The sequence below is a fragment of the Girardinichthys multiradiatus genome, chromosome 14, assembly GCF_021462225.1.
Source record: "Girardinichthys multiradiatus isolate DD_20200921_A chromosome 14, DD_fGirMul_XY1, whole genome shotgun sequence".
NCBI lineage: Eukaryota > Metazoa > Chordata > Actinopteri > Cyprinodontiformes > Goodeidae > Girardinichthys > Girardinichthys multiradiatus.
This window is the reverse complement of record NC_061807.1, coordinates 15,132,952-15,154,188: the sequence shown is the minus strand read 5'-3', so window position 1 is coordinate 15,154,188 and position 21,237 is coordinate 15,132,952. Positions and strand designations below refer to the sequence as shown.

Genomic DNA, 21,237 nt, shown 5'->3' with positions numbered 1-21,237 from the left:
ACAGAAGGCAGGTGTTCAACTGAAAGAAAACAGTAATACCATAAACATATTCTAAAATTGCACCGCTCAAGGTGGCAGCAGGTTGGAGTAGCTCTGTTACTTTTGATTCTGATTTATTCTTTTTTTGGGAACTATTCCTCTTGTGGTGGATACAGTTGATTTTTTTTGGACTACTGTCCACTCCGGTGTCGGATGCTGTGCAGCTTGGAGGATTTTTCTTGATACTTTCTATTTTTGGACATTTGTTATTATGCATTGCCATGGCAACGGGGTTGTTTCTTACAACCGGGAGCAGCTGATTAATATCTCAAAAGCTCAAATAATACTTCAACTACAACCCCAAATCCCTGATGAGTTGAAAAGGAGACGCCGTGGATGCAGAGCAGGAGCCAAGAGAAGAGAGAGAAGGAGGAAGTTCAAACCATCTCTTCCGTCGATTATGATGGGCAATGTGAGATCGTTGGGAAACAAGTTGGATGAACTCCATGCCCTACAAAGGACCCAGCCAGAGTACCGGGCATGCAGTATCATGTGTTTTACTGAGACATGGCTGCAGGATCATATCCCCGACTCCAGCGTCTCTCTGCCGGGCTTTTTAACCATACGAGCAGACAGAGACTTAAAGAGGAGCGGCAAATGTAAAGGAGGTGGACTGGCAGTATTTGTGAACAACAGATGGTGTCATCCAGGACATGTTACTGTGAAGTGTCAACTCTGCAGTCCAGATATTGAACTGTTGGCAGTAAGTTTTCGTCCATATTATTTACCCAGAGAGTTCACCAGTGTTATTTTGGCAACAGTTTACGTTCCACCTTCCGCTGTTGCCGACACTGCATGTGATGCCATCAGCTCAGTTGTTGCTAAGCTACAGACACAAATCCCCAATGCTTTTGTGGCAATTTCTGGTGATTTTAACCATGCTTCACTCTCTGCTACACTTCCAACGTTTCAACAGTTTGTCAGCTGCTCTACCAGAGAAAACAAAACATTGGATTTGTTTTATGCAAATGTCAAGGACTCATACATCTCTACAGACTGGGACGCACTGTGCCAGCCACATGGAGAGGACATCAATGCCATGACTGAGTGTGTAACCGACTATATAAACTTCTGTGTGGATAACATCATCCCCACCAGAACCGTGAGATGCTTCCCCAATAACAAACCTTGGATCACCAGTGACCTGAAGGACCTGCTTAACAAGAAAAAAAGTGCCTTCAGAGAGGGAGACAGAGAATTATTGAGGAGTTTACAGAAGCAACTTAAAGTCAAGATAAGAGACAGCAAGGAGGTGTACAAGAAGAAGTTGGAGAGCAAGCTCCAGCAAAACAATATCAGAGATGTGTGGACAGGGATGAAGAAGATCAAAGGCTTCAAGCAGAAGGATGATCAGACCGATGGACGTCTGGACAGAGCCAATGAACTGAACCTATTGAAGAATAGGTTCAGTTCAGAAAGAAGCTCAGCATCCTCCTCTCCTGCTCACAGCCAAACAGACATCCCACCCTCCTTTGACCCACAGGACCCACAGCTGTCCAGTAACACCTCACATTTTTTATCTTCCACCTCAGCCCTAGACCCTTCTACATGTTTGCCATCAACCATATCAGAAGATACTGATGCTTCCTTTGCTTCCCCCTTCCACCTGTGTGTCTCACGAAGTCAGGTGAAGAGACAGCTGGAGAGACTGAATAGGAATAAGGCTGCAGGTCCAGATCATGTCAGCCCTAGAGTCCTGAAGGCCTGTGCAGAGCAGCTCTGTGGGATTCTGCAGCACCTCTTCAACCTTAGCCTGGCCCAGAAGAAGGTTCCGGTGTTGTGGAAGACCTCCTGTCTTGTTCCGGTACCAAAGAAAACTCACCCATCAGTCCTCAATGACTATAGACCTGTTGCCCTGACATCTCACATCATGAAGGTCCTAGAGAGACTCCTGTTGGCCCACCTGAGTAAGCAAACAGTAAACCATCAGGACCCCCTTCAGTTTGCTTATCGCTGTGGAGTTGGAGTTGAAGATGCCATCATACACCTGCTTCAACAAACCCACTGTCATCTGGACAAAGCCAGCAGCACCGTGAGGATCATGTTCTTTGATTTATCCAGTGCATTTAGTACAATCCAACCGGATTTGCTTTGTCAGAAACTCCAGAAGACTCAGGTGGAGGCCTCAACAATCTCCTGGATTAAAGACTACCTGACAAACAGACCACAGTTTGTGAGACTGAAGGGTTGTGAGTCTAACCAGGTAGTCAGCAGCACAGGAGCACCACAGGGGACTGTACTCTCAACATTCCTTTTCACTCTGTACACCTCAGGCCTCCAGTACAAGACAGACTCCTGTCATCTGCAGAAATACTCGGATGATTCTGCAGTCGTGGGGTGGATCAGAGATGGACAAGAAGCTGAGTACAGGATGGTGGTGGACCGCTTTGTGGCATGGTGTGGAAACAATCATCTCATGTTGAACGTGACTAAAACAAAGGAGATGATTGTAGATTTTAAGAGAAACAGGAATAAGTCAAACACTATTTCTATCATGGGAGAAGAAGTGGAGGTGGTGGAGGAGTATAAATACCTCGGTGTTCACCTGGACAACAGACTAGAGTGGAGATGCAACTTTGAAGCCATCTACAAGAAGGGACAGAGCAGACTGTACTTCTTGAGGAAGCTTAGGTCCTTTGGTGTTTGCAGCAAGATGCTGCATATCTTCTATAAGTCTGTTGTGGAAAGTGTGATCTCTTCTACCATCATCTCCTGGGGAAGCAGCATCAGAACCAGGGACTTAAAAAAGCTCAACAAGCTGATAAAAAAGGCTGGCTCTGTTCTGGGGACTCCTCTGGAACCTCTGGAGATCATTGTGGAAAGACGGATTCTTCATAAAATGAAGAACATTATGGAGAACTCTGAGCATCCTCTTCATGAGACTGTCCTACAGCAACAGAGTGTCTTCAGTCAGAGGCTTCTTCAGATCTGCTGTAAGACGGAGCGCTACAGGAGATCCTTCCTGCCCACAGCCATCAGCATCTACAACGGCTCTTTGAAGAAACCTTCATAATGAGCTACAACAACATTTAATTTCCCTTTGGGATTAATAAAGTATTTTTGAATTGAATTGAATTGAATAAACAATGTATTTATTGTTGTAAACACATGGTTGCCAAATTTTAGTGATGTTTCAAACTGCATCCGTAAATATTGTTTTATTGTTTTTATCCTATTTTATCAAAGTTTCCAACTATTATTTAATTTGTTTATGTTGTTGCCTTAGTGTGAAGCACTAAGTTCTTAGTACTAGCACATTTTTCTTGCAACTGGATTCACCATCCCAGCACAAAGACTAGAATCTACAAACGTTTGCACATATATGAGAGATTTCTGCATTTCTACCATCAGAATCAGCCTTGTGCAAAATGAAACCTAATCACCCATTCAACATTCACCAAGCTGACAGCTAGTGAAAGTCAAGCAAATAACTACTCAGAGTCAACCTAGCAACTATTTAGAGTCTGTTAAGAGCTACATTTAGTCAAGCTAACAGCCTTTCAAGGTCAGGCTAACTGCTAATCAGAGTCAAACTAAATGCTAATAAGAGATAAGCTAGAAACTACTTGGGGTCAAGCTAACAGCTAATAAATATCAAGCTAACTGCTAATGAGACCCAAGCTACCTGTTAACAGCACAGGTTAGCAACTACTTGAAGTCAAAGAGATTACCAACCAACCCTGAGTTCAGCATCCAATATGGCTGCCTGCACATATAATCCTTTAAATATACAAACTAAGCTGTTCTGATGGTTTGTATGTCATTAAACGGTTGATACAAAGTGCTTCAAATTTCAATGTGTGAACGAGTTCATTTGGTGTTTGAACACATAAAATAGACTAAAATATACTATTTTGCCAAAAGACTTTGCTCATCCATCCAAACAATTGAAATCAGGTGTTCCAATCACTTCCATTGTAACGTGTATAAAATTAAACACCTAGGCATGAATACGGTTTCTACAAACATTTGTAAAAGAATGGGTCGGTCTCAGGAGTTTAGTGAATTCCAGCATAGTTCTGTGATAGATGCCACCTGTTCAGGTAAACCACAGGTTCGGTTGTGAAATTTCTTCACTCCTAAATATTTTTACTGTTAACTTTCAGGTGTATTACAAGAAAGTGGAAGCGATTGGTAGTGACAGCAACTCAGCCACTAAGTAGTAGGCCATGTAAACCAGTTGCAGCGAATACTTACATGCCTAGCGCACAGAGGTCGCCGACTTTCTGCGGAATCAATCGCTAACTTCATGTGGCCTTCAGATTAGATCAAGAACAGTGCATAGAGAGATTCATGGAATGGGTTTTCATGACCAAGCAGCTGCATCCAAGCCATGCATCACCAAGTGCAATGCAAAGTATCGGATGCAGTGGTGTTAAGCACGCCACCATTAGACGCAGTGGAGGCGGGTTCTGTGCAGTGAGGGTTAGGTGAGGAAGCTCCAACTTCCAAGATAACTTGAATGTAGCATTAGAGTCCAAGTCAAGCTAACAGCTAGCCAGAGTTAAGCTAAAAATGAATGAAAAGCTTAAGAGTACATTTTCAACATGTATAATCAAAACAAAATGCTTTTATTGACAATGCATGATAAAAAAAAAAAAACACGTAATTGCTATATGATTGTGATTGAGTATTGCGATGACCATATTGATAAAGTTGACCCAAATTTTCCTGACTCTCCTTTATTCTCCCTTGTTACACCACTCGTTGGGAGCTTTAGCATCTCAGGCGCTAAACCACCAAGCTAAACACATTACTGCTATGATTGTAATATTGCACACATTCACATTGTGGTTATGACTGTTATTCAATGTTAAAGTGTTTATATAATGCCACTTTTGCATTAAACTATTACCCATTTATGATTTTGCTACTTTTGTGCAGCGACAGTGTTACTATTCTTACTTCCTGCAACATAATCCTTCTGTTGATCAGTGGAATCGGTGCAGTTGCTCTGTCATCATTTTGTCCTTTGTATGATCTGACCACAGATATCCTCCTGTGGTCTTCACTTTCATAACCACTTGTTTTCATAGCTTGTTTACGATCAGTTTTTTTAAACAAGACTTGTGTGAGTCCACCTGATTCGATCTGCTGATCCCTAGCAGCCTGGAGCCAACACACTGTGTGTGTGAAGTTAACAATATCTGGTTGCTTGGCAAAGCGTATTCAACGCCAGGCTCAGTCCAAGTACATGAAACTATTACTCTACCGCTGTCATGAGCAGCAACAGAGGTGAGTGTGAGTAATTGTTTTCAACATTTCTGAAGAGCATAAATCAGATTCTTGGTGTTGCCAGAGTCTACGTACAGGAACTTGTTCTCCAGCGTTTTCTGAATTCATCTTTTATTTTCTCTGTGATCCCATCGATCATTGGAGACAATTGTTAGAGGAAGCAACAGTTTGAGTAAAATATTCAAGTTAAAACAAAATACTATGCCAAATCAAATACTTTTGGCTTTTTAGAAGATGTTTGGGTGAGCTGGCAGATTCAAGCAGTTATAAAGGTCTGTGAAGCACGATGAATGGAAAATTTCCAAATTTAAAGTACATGATTGCCATCAAATGACTGCCATCAAAAATGATAAAAAAGTTACTTAATTTCCTTTAAATGCTGCAACTTTTATAAATCTGCTCGTAAAAGAGCCGATATGACAGGAGGGAGTTGATAGGACCATTGATCAGTCATTCTGACTCCGCGGCTGAGGTTTCTGGCTTCATAAACTCTTATTTCTGGCGCCTTCTCTCCACCTAGCACAGTTTTTTATTTAAAACTCCCTGTTGTCTTTTCAGCTGCTCTCTGATTAAAGATGCTGGTGAGAGCAAGCGAACGGCGTTATAAAACACGTCGGCAGAGAGTGGCTAAGGAGGTTCGGCCTCTGTCCAAGAACAGCAAATGACAGCCGGGTTGTTATTCCAGTTTTCGGAGTGCTGTTATTTTAGCTCCTCGCAGCATGTTTTTGTTGAGTCTCTGGGTTTCAGCGGCATCTACTCCTTCTTGTGGAAATGTCACATCATTATTTTTGTTAATTGCAGGCCACAGCGGATTAGTTAGCAGGAAGGGGAGCTGCAGGGAGGACCTCGCCTTTAGAAACAGTCTGACTTAGCGCTCTTATCCATACCTGATCCATACCTGCTGATATTATAAAACATGCACACATTGCATGTTTACTGCTTTGTTATGTAGCTGTCTAGCACAGTTGCAGATGTGGTCATTGGGTGTTCAAAAAGATTGTTGGTCTAGTGGCCGTTATTTATATTGTTCAGACATGAAAATGAGCAGAGAGAGAGAGAGAAAATGGGAAAGACATGCAGCCAAAGTTCAGAGCTCGGGAGTCGGACTCTAGACGACTGCATCAGTAACAAGCAGCCTCTATATACAGGAAGCCTGCCCTACCAACAGCCCTTGATGCAGGGCAGAGGTGGACTTTTATCTACTTGTTGTTACCTTCCTGTCGACGACACACAGCTGCTCTGCTGGTAAGTAGTGGAAGGGAAACAGGAATCTGTAGTTAAAGTTGCCTTCGCCGCCCAGGGAGCGGTAGTGGACATCTGTCTTCTGCTTGTTGTGTTCATGTCCGTCGAGCCAGCTGAAAATGCCAACAGTTTTCTGTCTCAGACCGACCGATTCTCTCAGTGAACGTCTCAAACAGAACACAGAAAAAAGGAAGAATTAAACTGTCTTACCCTTTGACGTAGATGTCGCTCATCTTTTCTCCGGTGACGCTGATATCATCCAGGATGACATCACTGGTGTTCCAGATGATGCAACGCAAGAAGAACCTGAGAAAACAAAAAATTTAAAACAATAATGAATAAAATGATCAAAATTTTTTTTAAACAGAAAAGCAACAATTATAACAGACTAAAGTTACAAAAAAGTTATCTATAAGATTTATTTAGTTTGATTTTTTATTTATAGAGTTATGCAAATTATAAAATCAACACCCATGCTTATTGTACAGCATATTTTACATTTTTGTTCTATTGTAATTAGTTTGGCTGTCTGCTCCAGTAGAATCTGCAGCCAGTTGCAACAGACGTGTCGCTCATAGCTTCCACACTGTCATGTAAGGCCCTTCCGTTTCCACAACATGAATGTTTGTGCTTCCGCAACCAGAAATATTGTGATTGTCTTGTGAGGGAAACTGTGGCACCTTTTTTTCAGCCAGTTGACGGTCTGTGCACAGTACCAGGTGGGGGAGGGGCTGCATTGTATTAACTCTATGCTCCAAAAAGTTGTTTTCTGGTTGATCAGTCTGACAGAGAGAGGTATCCCAATCCTTGTGGTTTTTAGTATAACAATGACCATCAGTGGGACCCTTTGTGGGGTGCCTTGAGAAGACATTGTTGTAAATAAGCGCCGTTAAACTAAATAATCTGAACTGAAACTATCTGTGTAGTTATGCTGCTATAGGCTTAGGCTGCTGGAGGATATAACGACCACTTTCACCCTCTTCGCTACATTCTCACACTACTCTCCAATTTTGCATTATTTGCTGTTATTTCAGCTTTTAACCTTGTTCTCTCTATTCTCTTCCTAGAAGCTACACCTGGCCTGGCTCTGTGTCTACCTGTGACACCTTTCTGGAGAGGGGCTTCGTCCGAGCTTCTGCTGGCAACAACTTAATGCTCACCCTCTACCAATTATCCACATAGCCCTGTCTTTTAGTGTTTAATCCTTTCTCTCTCCTAGACATGGCGATTGACTGAGCTTAACTGTAACAAACTCTATGTACTCTCTTTCAGACTCTAACCTTGAAAACTGGCTCAGAGTTTATTTGTTCTAAAGGAGCTACATCCATTAACATTTACTTTTCCTTCCCATAGAAAGTACTTCTGGATCAGTGCTTCTGTGTTCTTTTTGTGTCTCTGCTCTTTTCTCTCAAACCCCCAGTCGGTCGTGGCAAATGGCCGCTCACACTGAGCCTGGTTCTGCTGGAGGTTTCTTCCTGTTAAAAGGGAGTTTTTCCTCTCCACTGTCGCTACATGCATGCTCAGAATGAGGGATTGCTGCAAAGTCAATGACAGTGACTGTCCACTGTCTCTACATGCTCATCCAGGAGGAGGGAATGCTGCAAGTCACTGACTGGATGCAATCTGCTGGGTTTCCTTAGATAGAAAAACGTTTTATCCAATTTGAATAAAATCTAACTCCGACTGCACTGTTCAGTTGTTAGTATTAATTGGAATGTATGTACCTGACTTTTGTGAAGTGCCTTGAGACAACGTGTTGTGAATTGGCGCTATATAAATAAACTGAATTGAATTTAATTGAAATTGGCTTCTCAAAGAAAATGAAATAGTACAAACAAGACAAATCTGAATGGACACCTATTTGGTTTTGAAACCATTACTTTTTAAAACCTTGCCTGTGTGAAAAATAACTAAACATAAACTAATAATAGTCCCCTAGAGCTCCAGTAGCTGTTAATGAAAACTGACCGATGAAGAGATCATTAACCAATCGCTGACTATTGTAAATTCAGCTAAAAAAAAAACAACAGATAGCCGTGGCACATGTATGCACGTTTGATGCCTGTTGATGCATATTCAACACATAGCAAATAGCATATTGGAAGCACTTTGCCATCATCTAGTCATGGATTTGCCCCATGAAAACAAATTGGCAGATGAAATACCCTAATTTATATTTGTTTTATTTAAATTGTTAAAAGGGGTGAACTGACTGTAGTGTAACATTCTGAAGAAAACATTTATTGTTAATAACTGTAATACCAAGGGTTTTTTCCCTTACTAATAACTCACCATTTAGGGTAGAAAAGTGGTTCAATTTCTAAATGGCCAGCTTTTTCTTGTTATATGTGGGGTGCGTTATTTTCAGCTTGGATTAGACTGTTTCAGAAATTATTTTGCTATTTATCTTCAAACAAAAAAAAAATCAGAAATAAAAATCTAAGTTGAAATGGTTAAAAGACAAAACTAATGTTAGAGTGGTGAAGTTAAAAAATCACTGGGAAAAGAAAGGCTAAAAAACATTTTTTACAACAGCCACAACACCCATTTTAACTGCAGAGGGATCAGTTTCATTTCAAATCATAGGAAAATTACTCTCTTTAAGCCAACAGGATGACAGTGTTGGCCAGTGTGATCCTAAATGATGGAAATCCCTCATCTGCCCCAAAGACCAAAGCCCAAAGTTGTCTTTTTTAAGTAATGAATGGTCACATTTTAATACCAGAAACACAAATACCACACTAATGTGTGGTGGGAATGCTTTGTGGTACCTTGTTGGGAAAACTGTGTCATTATACATTAGACTTTTCCTATAAACAGCAGCTGTTTGAGACAAACTTTCAGTTAATTTTTGGTCTGAGTCAGATAAAAAGTAAGTAAAGTAAGTAAAACTTTATTTATATGGCACTTTTTAAGATAAGAATCACAAAGTGCTTCAACAAAAAAGAAATACATGACATAAAATTAAACAAAAGCAGAATACGTTTTTAGCTGGCCTTTAAGGAAAACCCCAGAGTCTGCTGATGTCAGAAGAAGGGAGTTCCAGAGTTTTGGAGCCACGAAAGAAAATGCTCTGTCTCCTTTATATTTCAGTTTTGTATGGGGGACAATCAGCAGGTCCTGATTACAGGACCTCAGGGCCCTATTAGGGGTGTAGGGATGAATTAGATCAGAGATATACACTGGTACCTGTCCATGCAGCGCTCTCCAAGTCAATACTAGGATAAAGCTCCATTTTAGCAGCAGAATAGCAGCAATATCAGGTACAGATAACTTTATTATCCCATTAAAGAGCAATTTGTTTACCTCCACCCAGTCCATGGACAGTCTAGGAAGGGACAGACATAAACACTTTGTACTATACAATAATTACAAATATAAGTATAAAGTAAGTTAGTAGAAAGTTCCAGTGCCAGTTTGGATAACCGATTTGATTTTGTTAGGGGCATAAGATGCTGCCAACTTCAAGGCATCAGAATAAATAACGATGATAAGACATGCCCTAATATTACCACAATTCCCCCTACAGACCCCACAATACAGGTACATCTCAGGTACATACAGGTACATACAGCACTCTGTGAAAAACCATCTTTAGCAATGACCTTTAGTGCTTTCCCCTCCTATTCCCCTTTCCTGGTGTCAACAGCTGTCTTCTTGACATCTGGTCAGTCAGCAGTATTCCCCATGACTATGTAACCAACTGACCCAGGATGAGAGACCATTTAGAGGCACAAGCGACCTTTGCTGGTATAATAATTCATTAGTGGATTAGGGTGTGACACCATGAGTTTCCAATAATTAACTTTTTCACAATGTCAACATTTTCTGAGACACATAATTTGGGGTTTTCATTATCTATAAGCCATAATCATCAAATTACAAGAAATAAAGGCTGGAAATATTTCACGATCTGTGTGATGAATGTATATGATGTATGAGAGTCACTTTCTGATATGAGTAAACAATTTTTTTGATTGATTGATTGATTGATTGAATAAATTACCAGGAATGGATTAATGTGTGCATTCTTACTTCTTGGCCTTGCGTGGCGTGATGTTGAATGGAGGTCCAGGTGGTCCCAGAGACTTGGGGAAGAGGTCCACCCACATCATCAGTTGTCCCTGACAGACACGACCAGCAGCCAATTAGGAACCAGGAATCAAAACAAAAGCGGTGGGAAAGACATACAGTGAAAGATTGGAGAGTGCGCGTATGCTATACCTGCTCTATGTTGGGCTGCAGGGGGCTGTAAAGTGGTCTGGTTTCCACATGTTCAGGTACCAGTCCCATTGTCCTCAAGATGTGAAGGGACAGCCGTTCCTTGAGTGGACCGAGGTAACGTTTGGATATGTCTTTGTCATCTGAAACACATGAAGTTTAAAGTTTTAACAAGGACTATGGCACAACGAGAAGAACTGGGGGTGAAGAATGCAAACCCAGAATACTGGCTGGCTTGAGAGGGCAGCAGTTCACTCAGGATTAATTATTCACATTTGTTGGTCTCTGTATCACAACCTAATGAGGAAAGTCAGAGCCGCCTCCAAGAAAAATGTAAATATAAACCATTGAGGCCAATGTCGAGAGTTTATGACCGATACCGTTGACTCACTTATAAGGGGAGAGGATGGAAAGACTGAGGAGGAGAAAAAGGCGAGCTGAGGAAAAGAGAAACTGGAGAGGAACGGAGAAAAAGAGATATGAAGAGAAACGAAAAGAGAAAACATTCATAATAGCTTGAATGTCAAGTTTGGGGTTTTAATGCTTTATTGAAAAACACAATCAGTGGGCACAATTTTGAGTTTACTGTGGATTTTCTCTAATCCACAAAATTATAAATAAAGATTCAAATAATTACATTCACCTAAATCTTTTAATAAGTGTGGCTGAAGATTGAAAACTGTCTTCCAACTTGACAAGGCCAAGCTCTACTAACCCCTTGCTATTGATTACGATAGTTTCTACTTGCCTGCACCAAAGTGATTCGTTTGATACATGTAGCACTCAAACTGGGGAAGTCCAAGAAACTCAGTGAAGATCTAAGAAGGAGAACAGTAGATGTACAAAAGCAAGAAAGACACCTCTGCTTCTAAATCTACATCTTCAAGCTTGACTAAAATCTGCAGCTGCAGCCAAATGCTGTCTGGAAAAAGGTTTAATGATCAGATGAAACAAGCCTGGCTTATTTGGACCCAGTGACAAAGTATGGAGGAAAACGTAAAAGTGAGGCCTTCAAACATAAAAAAGTGTCAAGCATGGTGATGGCAGAGTCATGCTGAGGTGCTGTTTCACTGCTATTTATATTGGGGCATTTCACAAGGCAGATAAATAAAGAAGAAAGAAGGACATCTAAACCAAAATTCTTGAACTTCTTCTCTAACAGCAGCTAGATGGTTAAAACCCGGACAATGTTGGCTGTTCCAAGAGAACAATGATCCCAAACAATCAGAACTGATTTTAAAATGAGGATGACATCCTGGATGAAAATAACAAACTTTCTGTAATGGTCGCTCACAGAAACGTGTGGACTATAAGCTTAAATGACAGAAATCAACCAATTTAAATGAGCTCTGCCAAGAAGAGTGGTCCAATATCTAGGCAGAACCATGTTAGAAGCTACAAGGTGCAAGGCCAGTGGTTGCTTTTTGGTGTTCTGTAACAACTATTGTTCTTTTCTTTATTGGTGGTTTAGGTGTGGTTGATTTTGGTGCGAACTCTATAACAGCTAAGGGTTGTAGTCCATCAAGGCATGTTTGAAGTTCCCAGTAAATGTGTTGCCAGCTATATAGATCTAATCAGACATCTATTTCTCATTGAAGGCTATACATTTAGGGTTTAGTTCACATATATAGCATTTATAGGCATTTTCTCATTTGGGTCCCATGCATAAAGTTATTTATTTGACATAAGGTGTCTTAAAGAGAAAATTACAAAATAGGTTTTGAGTGGATGGGCTAGCTGGATGGAAGAGGTGAGAGAAACAACTATTTAGGGTTGAACAAAGGTAGAAAAGAAAACTTCAAAAAGACATTTAATCCTGGATGGGCAGAGAAAAAAGAAACCTGACAACCAAAACTAAATGGATACGATCAAAACGAAACATGAGTTGAATGGTGAAGCGAAAGAGGAAAAGCAAATAAGAAGGAAAAAATGGATGTAGAGCTGGAGGAAGAATGAAAGACGTCCAATTAACGCATCCGCTTGGTGGGCAGTGAGCTGACGCACGGTAACCGCGACAACCATTTAAAGAGAACGTGGCGTCACTCCTTGCTGACCGACAGGCGACCGCGATGTGGATGTTGGCAAACACACGCGCACACACACACGACTGTGCCATAAATCACCAAACCGACAGCCATGACCTCGAATCACAGCAGCGGAGGCGGCCCTGGAACACACGTGTGGCCTCGGTTTGTGAGCGTTCAGAGGCCAAAATGGATCCTGAATATTTATCTCATGGCTCTGCTCCTTAGGTGGTCCCCGTGGTTTCCTCCTCAGCTCTGTATCTCCTCAAAGTATTGAGGGGAGGGAAAGAAGCAAAGAAAGAAGCTGAACCAAAGAGAGGGAGGGGTGAAATTAATTTGTTTATTAGAGTTTTCTCAAGATTGATTTACTTTTTGTTTAAGTGACAGTAAAGGATTACAGGTCCTTCTCAAAATATTAGCATATTGTAATAAAGTTCATTATTTTCCATAATGTCATGATGAAAATATAACATTCATATATTTTAGATTCATTGCACACTAACTGAAATATTTCAGGTCTTTTATTGTCTTAATATGGATGATTTTGGCATACAGATCATGAAAACCCAAAATTCCTATCTCACAAAATTAGCATATTTCATCCGACCAATAAAAGAAAAGTGTTTTTAATACAAAAAACGTCAACCTTCAAATAATCATGTACAGTTATGCACTCAATACTTGGTCGGGAATCCTTTTGCAGAAATGACTGCTTCAATGCGGCGTGGCATGGAGGCAATCAGCCTGTGGCACTGCTGAGGTCTTATGGAGGCCCAGGATGCTTCGATGGCGGCCTTTAGCTCATCCAGAGTGTTGGGTCTTGAGTCTCTCAACGTTCTCTTCACAATATCCCACAGATTCTCTATGGGGTTCAGGTCAGGAGAGTTGGCAGGCCAATTGAGCACAGTGATACCATGGTCAGTAAACCATTTACCAGTGGTTTTGGCACTGTGAGCAGGTGCCAGGTCGTGCTGAAAAATAAAATCTTCATCTCCATGAAGCTTTTCAGTAGATGGAATCATGAAGTGCTCCAAAATCTCCTGATAGCTAGCTGCATTGACCCTGCCCTTGATAAAACACAGTGGACCAACACCAGCAGCTGACACGGCACCCCAGACCATCACTGACTGTGGGTACTTGACACTGGACTTCTGGCATTTTGGCATTTCCTTCTCCCCAGTCTTCCTCCAGACTCTGGCATCTTGATTTCCGAATGACATGCAGAATTTGCTTTCATCCGAAAAAAGTACTTTGGACCACTGAGCAACAGTCCAGTGCTGCTTCTCTGTAGCCCAGGTCTGGGGAATGCGGCACCTGTAGCCCATTTCCTGCACACGCCTGTGCACGGTGGCTCTGGATGTTTCTACTCCCGACTCAGTCCACTGCTTCCGCAGGTCCCCCAAGGTCTGGAATCGGCCCTTCTCCACAATCTTCCTCAGGGTCCGTTCACCTCTTCTCGTTGTGCAGCGTTTTCTGCCACACTTTTTCCTTCCCACAGACTTCCCACTGAGGTGTCTTGATACAGCACTCTGGGAACAGCCTATTCGTTCAGAAATGTCTTTCTGTGTCTTACCCTCTTGCTTGAGGGTGTCAATAGTGGCCTTCTGGACAGCAGTCAGGTCGGCAGTCTTACCCATGATTGGGGTTTTGAGTGATGAACCAGGCTGGGAGTTTTAAAGGCCTCAGGAATCTTTTGCAGGTGTTTAGAGTTAACTCGTTGATTCAGATGATTAGGTTCATAGCTCGTTTAGAGACCCTTTTAATGATATGCTAATTTTGTGAGATAGGAATTTTGGGTTTTCATGAGCTGTATGCCAAAATCATCCGTATTAAGACAATAAAAGACCTGAAATATTTCAGTTAGTGTGCAATGAATCTAAAATATATGAATGTTAAATTTTCATCATGACATTATGGAAAATAATTAACTTTATCACAATATGCTAATATTTTGAGAAGGACCTGTATGTGTTATCTCTTTTTGCTTCATACTGTCAATAGCAAGTGAAAATAATTGAAGATTTTATCAAATAACGGGCTGGAGCAATTTAACAAAACTGGTAAGAAAAAGGGGAAAGTAAGAAATAAGAAGGTCAGAGTGAAGGGTCAATTCTGGTGCTTCGTCCTAGCAATGTCCACGTTTAGTTACCTCCAAACTATTAATGCAAGGTGACAGCAGCAATGTGACCTAATCTAGTTTCATGATGGTTAACTTAATGCATTTGTTTTCATCCCAGATATTTCCATTATTTTCTTAAACTTATCAGCACTTCCCAATGTCAGTAGTGGGATAATTTCAATCCCAAAAAGTGACCTCATCATCCGGAGACGGTGTGCACACCACGGCCGCTTTATGTTTGTTAAGTTTGACAATTACAAAGAGTCTATTTTAATAATGATTATGTCCTTCACTGACCGCCCAAATAAGTGTTTGTTCAACTCAAAATATGCTGTTATAGGTCAGCTATAAAAATAATCTCCATCACTGATCTAATCCAGAGAATCCCAAATGTATCAATATAACAGCTAAGGGATCAGATGCTTATCTTAGACATAAAAGCTCAAATAAACGTCTTTAACAGATCATCATCAGTGTGTGCACCTACAGGGGGCAGGGGCTGTGGCAGTTTGCTGCTCTGGAGCACACAGGTGTCTTAACATAATGCCAAGGCGGAAAGACATCTGCAATGCCGTTAGAAGAGGAACTGCTGCTGCCCAGCAGTCTGGGAAGGGTTTTAAGGTTGCAAACTATTGGAAGTCCATCATTCTACAAAGTGGAAAGGTTATTCACATGAGGAACATATTTAAAACTGCTGACGATCTTTCCAGGTATGGAAGTTGTAGGAAATACACCACAACACCAAACTGTGCAATGCGCACAGGTGAAGCTTCCCAAAACCGGGTCATCTTCTTTTTCCTGCTCTCGGTGGAGGTGGACGCTTTTTTTCTGTCTCCCGCACCCCTCCAATATCTGCCCTGCTTCAGCTCTGTGTCTTGTCTTTTTTTTGGAGCCTCTTTTTGCACATCTTCCAAATTCTTCCAAAATATGGATTTGGTCAGCTGGTCTCTCAATGCAATTGATCAAGTTTTCTCAACGAGAAGACAGGGGTCGGGAGAGCCCACTTGTCCGGACTGGACATTTTTCTCCGGATACACGATGGACTCCTGGCAGAAGTGGAGGATTGTGTGTCTGTCGATAATGTCAGTCGAGGATGTGGAAGATGTGTATATAATTGGATGTTTGATATCAGGATTTCTGCTTTTTGGAGTCAGCGGTTACCTGGCATATCGAGAAATTCGGAGAATGTCAGCAGCTGTTCTGGCCATTGTATGGCTGCCTGGCATGTGTGATGGGATCTTCAGGGCGATCAACACTCAGACTGAGATGTTACGTGAGCTGAATCGCAGACTGGATGTGATCCTTACACAGGATCGCAGGCAGGTTGCGGTTCCTGGACTCAGGGGTGAAATGGGATAAATCTTGGAGAAAGTTGTTCGCTTGGATCTGGCGAAAGACCAGGAATTTGGCTGTTTGGATTCGCCTTTGAGAAGCACCAGCGAGACTCTCAAGGCTGACGGAAAATTAAGAGTCAGCCTAACCCAAATAATTATTGTTTTTCTGAATCTGGCTCCCCTGCGCGGCCTTGATGGCTGGCTATCTTCAACTTCTCCTGGAAGTTATGTCAACATGACGCTCTGCTCCCTCTGCCCCCGCCTTCCCTGAGGACATCCGTGGACCTGCTCAGAACTTGGCCGGTTGATGTACATTCCAACGAACCATCAAGGACAATGGCCTCTGTGACAGTGCTTCATGGACTTACTTGCACACACTCACTTGCACACACACACTTGCTCAAGATAAACATTTGCACTCCTCACACCACCTTCACCGTTCCCGGCATGATGTTGTTTTGTCAACTTGTTGCTTCTTTGTGCTGAGGTTTTTTGCAATCTCAAACTGTATCCTGCTAAGGATAAAGTGTGAAATATGTTTTTTTTCCTCTACTTACCTAATGTGGCCTCTTCTCTCATCTAGCAAGGGCAGCGCCTGTGAGTGGGCAGCAAAGCCTCGGTGACCCGTCCCCCCATTGTCTTGTGTCATGATGTATGTTTGGATGGGTTGTACTGGAATTCTAATTTCCCCTCGGGGATCAATAAAGTATCTTTGAATTGAATTGAATTGAATTGAATTGAATTGAATCAACAGAACAATGATCCTAAATATGCAGCAAATCAAGGTGTTGCAATGGACCAGTCAAAGTCCAGACCATACAGATCAAAACACAAATATAAACAGATGATAAAGTCCATAAAAAGAAAGACACCACAAAAAATAATTTCTCTGCTAAGCATCATAAAAACGCTAATCTCATTTCACATAATAACAGAAATTACTACAAATTACACAACATACCAGTCAGGGTCGCCCAGGTGTCAGCTGCTCAGTCAGCTTAATCTTCCAGGTTTTGAGGCTTATATGTGTACTTCTGCACCTCCCCATGCGTCAAGACAACAGTATTAATATTGTGTTAATCACTCCCAGGCAGTCTCCAAAATATTCCTAGCAGCATTCCGGCTTGGTTTTTCCTGGTTCCACCGTGACCTTGCCTGAGTTGAGTGTTCAGCCACTTCTTTTTCCCTGTCATATTATTGTTCTTTTTTTAAAAAACCAGTGTAATAACTGTTTAACTACAGTCAGAATCTTATTCTTTGGTAAAAAAAAAAAAAACAAAGAAATATACAAAACATTGAAAAGAGGTGCACAGAGGTTAAAGAAGGCCTTTAACATTATGAAAATGTTGTGGTGGGACCCGAACATAGCTGTAGAGAAACAACAATACACACACTGGACATGGAGATCTTTTTAAGGCTGTTTGAGGCTGGCCATTTCCTATCTTCACTTAGCCCAAAAAAAAAAAAACATTGAAATGTAACTTTTTCAGGTTGTAGGTCCCATGCAAATCTATCCTGAGTGAAAACCTCAAAAGTCAGGCTTAATAAGCCCATTTAAACAATCCCAATCACATTAAAACCACATTTAAACATCAACAGTTTTCTTACTTTGACAAAAGGCAACATTTTCAGAACTATGTTTACAGGATGAAATGTCAACAAACCTCAACAAATTGAAGCAATGTTGTAAAGAACAAAGTCACCCTATAATGTGGGATGTGTGAGTTGTGTGAGTCATTCATAAGGAGAAACCCATGTGTTATTTATTTTTGTAATAATGAGCAAGTGTTACTCACCGAGGTCTGCGGCCGTGTATCTCTGCCCTTTAAATTGGACTGCGTCGTCTTCATACACAGGTTTCCTCAGGTTTCGTCGCTCACACAGTCTGCAGAGCAGCTGCCTAGGTGTCAACTGATCCCTCCACTGGTTTACCCCTGATCTAATATAACGTACAAAATCAATAAAATGAAGAAAATGTGGTTGTGATTCCCTAAAACTGGGCCAAACCCTTCAGCCAGGTTAGATGTTATTTTATCAGAAGATTTAATCCCAGTTACAGAGGTGGGTGTCTTTACTTACACGCAGTAGGACTGTGGCAGGCCGCACGTGGCTCCGTATTTGGACAGGAAACGGTTCTCCAGGTCAATCAAGGTCTCTCCAATCTTTTCATCTTTAGTGAGCAGGTCATGGTCATACAACATCACCCGCAGATCCTTCTCCAGAGGTAGGGAGCAGGTGAGCTCAAACATCCTGCACACAAAAACAGCTTTCACTGAACCACCTCTCAATGGGTATTTCAGGGTTTTTTGATGTGTCCTATATCTTGACAGCTTAAGCAAACAGTATAATGGGCCTGGTTGACTTGCATTGTAAGAAGCTAATTTGTTTAGAAAACGGAACAAATGAGACATACCAAGTTTTGCATAGTTGACTCTATTGAATTATTGGCACAACAGACGATATCTATTTCAAGCAATCCAAACAGGGTACAGAAATTATAAAGAGACAAAGACTTGGTTAGACCTCAGATCTTTTCTTATCCAAAAAACTGTGAAGGATATCCTCTGGGGCTGGGTTGAGCATTTGCCTCAAACAAAGGAAATCATGTATTGCCTGTATTGCTTAATATTAGGCAGGATGCAGCACAAAATTATCAGGAATTTGTCTGTAGTTGTGAGGACATTGCTCCTGTCTGTCCTGGTGGAGGATAAGCAAAGGTCTCATTTTATCAGTCCCACTACACCGTGGTCATAGGATACGGATCAGAGTAGAAGAAGGAAATGTGCATCTTCAGAGTGGTGCCCAGACTCAGCCTTTCACCTAGAAGCAGCTAAGAGTATAACCACTGCTCCACTGCATCAAAAGAACTCGGCTGAGGAGTATCGGGCATCTGATCAGGATGCCTCCTGGATTCCTCTCCTTAAGAGGTTTTTCAGGCATCTTCCACTGAGTAGAGAGCCTGAGGCAGACCCAGAACTTTCTGGTGGGCTTGGGAACACACTTTCACCCTGGTCCTGACAATGGAGGAATGCTTCTGCAGTCTTCATATTTGTTTTAAAATTATTTCTGTTTCATCCTATTTTGTCACGATTTGAGGGTGTTTGGTTTTTGGTTTCTCTTATTTTGTTCTCACAGTTTGAGTTTTGGATTGTTATCCTGGTGGTGCTTTAGTTCTTTGCTTTGGTTTACTTTCTCGTGTAGTCTGTTTCAAGTCCATTTATGTTCTGTTATAGCTATGTTTCTTAAGTTTGATTATGTCCTTGTAATATTTAGTTCCAGCCATGTTTTGTTTTCACTCCTGCCACACTTTGTTATCAGCTTCATTCGGTCCACCTGCACCATGCTTCATATACACTCCTCTATTCTGTTTACTCCTGGTGAAAACATCTCATCTGTTCATGCCAAACCTGTCCTTGTCTGTTTGCCTGTGTTTCACGCCAGCATGCCACCAACTACTAAAGAGAGTTTTTGTTAATTAAAAACGTTCTCACCGCAACTCTGCCTGCTGTCTGCATTCTGGGGTCCACCACCACGCCACGCCTTTGACACTATTCATGTCATTGTGAAGGGCTTTGTGACTTTCATGTAAGGAAAATGATTAGGCTTTATCAAAGCTGCTGTCACATTGTTTCTCATCTTGCTTCATATTTTGGTGTATTTAAAAGCAAGTTTAACAAGGGTCTATTTGTGAAGAAATTAGGTGTATTTTGTGAAACATCAAGTCCTGTCATATCAACAAAGCATGAAGGTTGGACATAATGTGCTCCTGCTTTGCATACTGTGTTGAGTTTTTGGGATTCAAAGTGTAAAATTTCAAGGGTTTTTTTCATACTTAATTTTCACCTGACCATCTTGGGGTGAAGGTTAATTGTTCTATATATATTGGACTACAGCCAGATTGAGGCAAGTGACTTTTCGTCAGCACAGACAGAGAATCTGCATAGTGCAGAATGAGGTCATTATCAGGATATATAATATTAATATCAGTGTCACTAGTGTAGAGTGCACATTGTGTCTCTGAGTTGTGGTGAAAGCTGGGGGTCAAATGATTTGTGCTACATTATCAGATGACAGAAAACTCTAGAAAGCTTTAGAGATATTTACATTTACTTTCGGATGTAATTGGATATAAATCGGAGTTTTGTGCCTGTGACTTGGTCAGAGGGGCAGTTGTCTGGTAATTGGAGGGTTGTGGGTTTGATTTCAGGTAACCCCTGCTACATGGCAAAGTGTCCTTGAGCAACCATATGGAACAGTTGGTAAATATAACTATAAGTGTAAAAGCACTTTGAGTGGTTAGTACAATTAGAGAGGTGGTACCTTCCATTTACTGTAGCGTCCTATTGGAACTACCCACTTTTACTCTCTATTAATAGCACTGTACAAAGGTAAATAATTATTCAAAATGTATTGATATTATCCTGTCAAGGGCCCACACACTGATGTAATCTTTTAAGGTATTCTTGCAGTTATTAAAGCTTTCTGAAGCAATTTCAAAGTTATGTTTTGGGCTTAGATTCCTTTTTACTCATTGTCCATCCAGGCCATCATTGTGTTCAGAATACCTGACCTATGAGCCATTCAAGCAAAAAAAAAAAAAAAGAAAAAAGGCTCCTAAAAGGGTTGGGCTTGTGTTGTGTCAACACAAAATTAAGCAAAGAAGCTATTTTTAACCAGACCTTTAGACAATTTGTTAAGAGCAGCCCATCACAAAGACATTTTGCTTTGATTTCTTTAATTGAATGGATAAAAAATACCAAAGATAACAGTTTGCAAGACAAAAGATAAGACTGTTAGCTCAAATAAGGTGATTTTCAAGCAGCTATTAGAGTAGATGAGCAACGGAAGACAGGATATTGTCCTTTTTTTTCATAGGTGTAAAGAGGGAACTGAAAAAGCAGTCAAAGTCCAATTATGAACATCAGACAGCCTAACAAACTATTGACTGAGACAAATTTTAAAGAACAAAAGAGAATATGACTGTTTGGAACTTTTCAACAATACTATGTTATGTAAACATTAA

General features: G+C 41.1%; 1 protein-coding gene across 14 annotated transcripts in view; it reads right to left on the bottom strand.

Moving 5' to 3' along the window:
* The window catches only part of dysf (dysferlin, limb girdle muscular dystrophy 2B (autosomal recessive)), a 117,340-nt gene that overhangs the window by 7,639 nt on the left and 88,464 nt on the right, over positions 1 to 21,237 (bottom strand). For 13 of the 14 annotated variants that reach the window (XM_047386048.1, XM_047386050.1, XM_047386056.1 and 10 more), the window contains 6 exons: positions 18,294 to 18,464; positions 18,011 to 18,153; positions 10,741 to 10,880; positions 10,552 to 10,640; positions 6,727 to 6,822; positions 6,488 to 6,629 (listed from right to left, as the gene is read on the bottom strand). In XM_047386048.1, coding sequence (XP_047242004.1) covers positions 6,488 to 6,629; positions 6,727 to 6,822; positions 10,552 to 10,640; positions 10,741 to 10,880; positions 18,011 to 18,153; positions 18,294 to 18,464 — 781 coding nt within the window. Of the gene's footprint in view, positions 1 to 6,487; positions 6,630 to 6,726; positions 6,823 to 10,551; positions 10,641 to 10,740; positions 10,881 to 18,010; positions 18,154 to 18,293; positions 18,465 to 21,237 lie in introns of those variants that run through there. The other variant, XR_007041440.1, reaches the window with a different exon arrangement.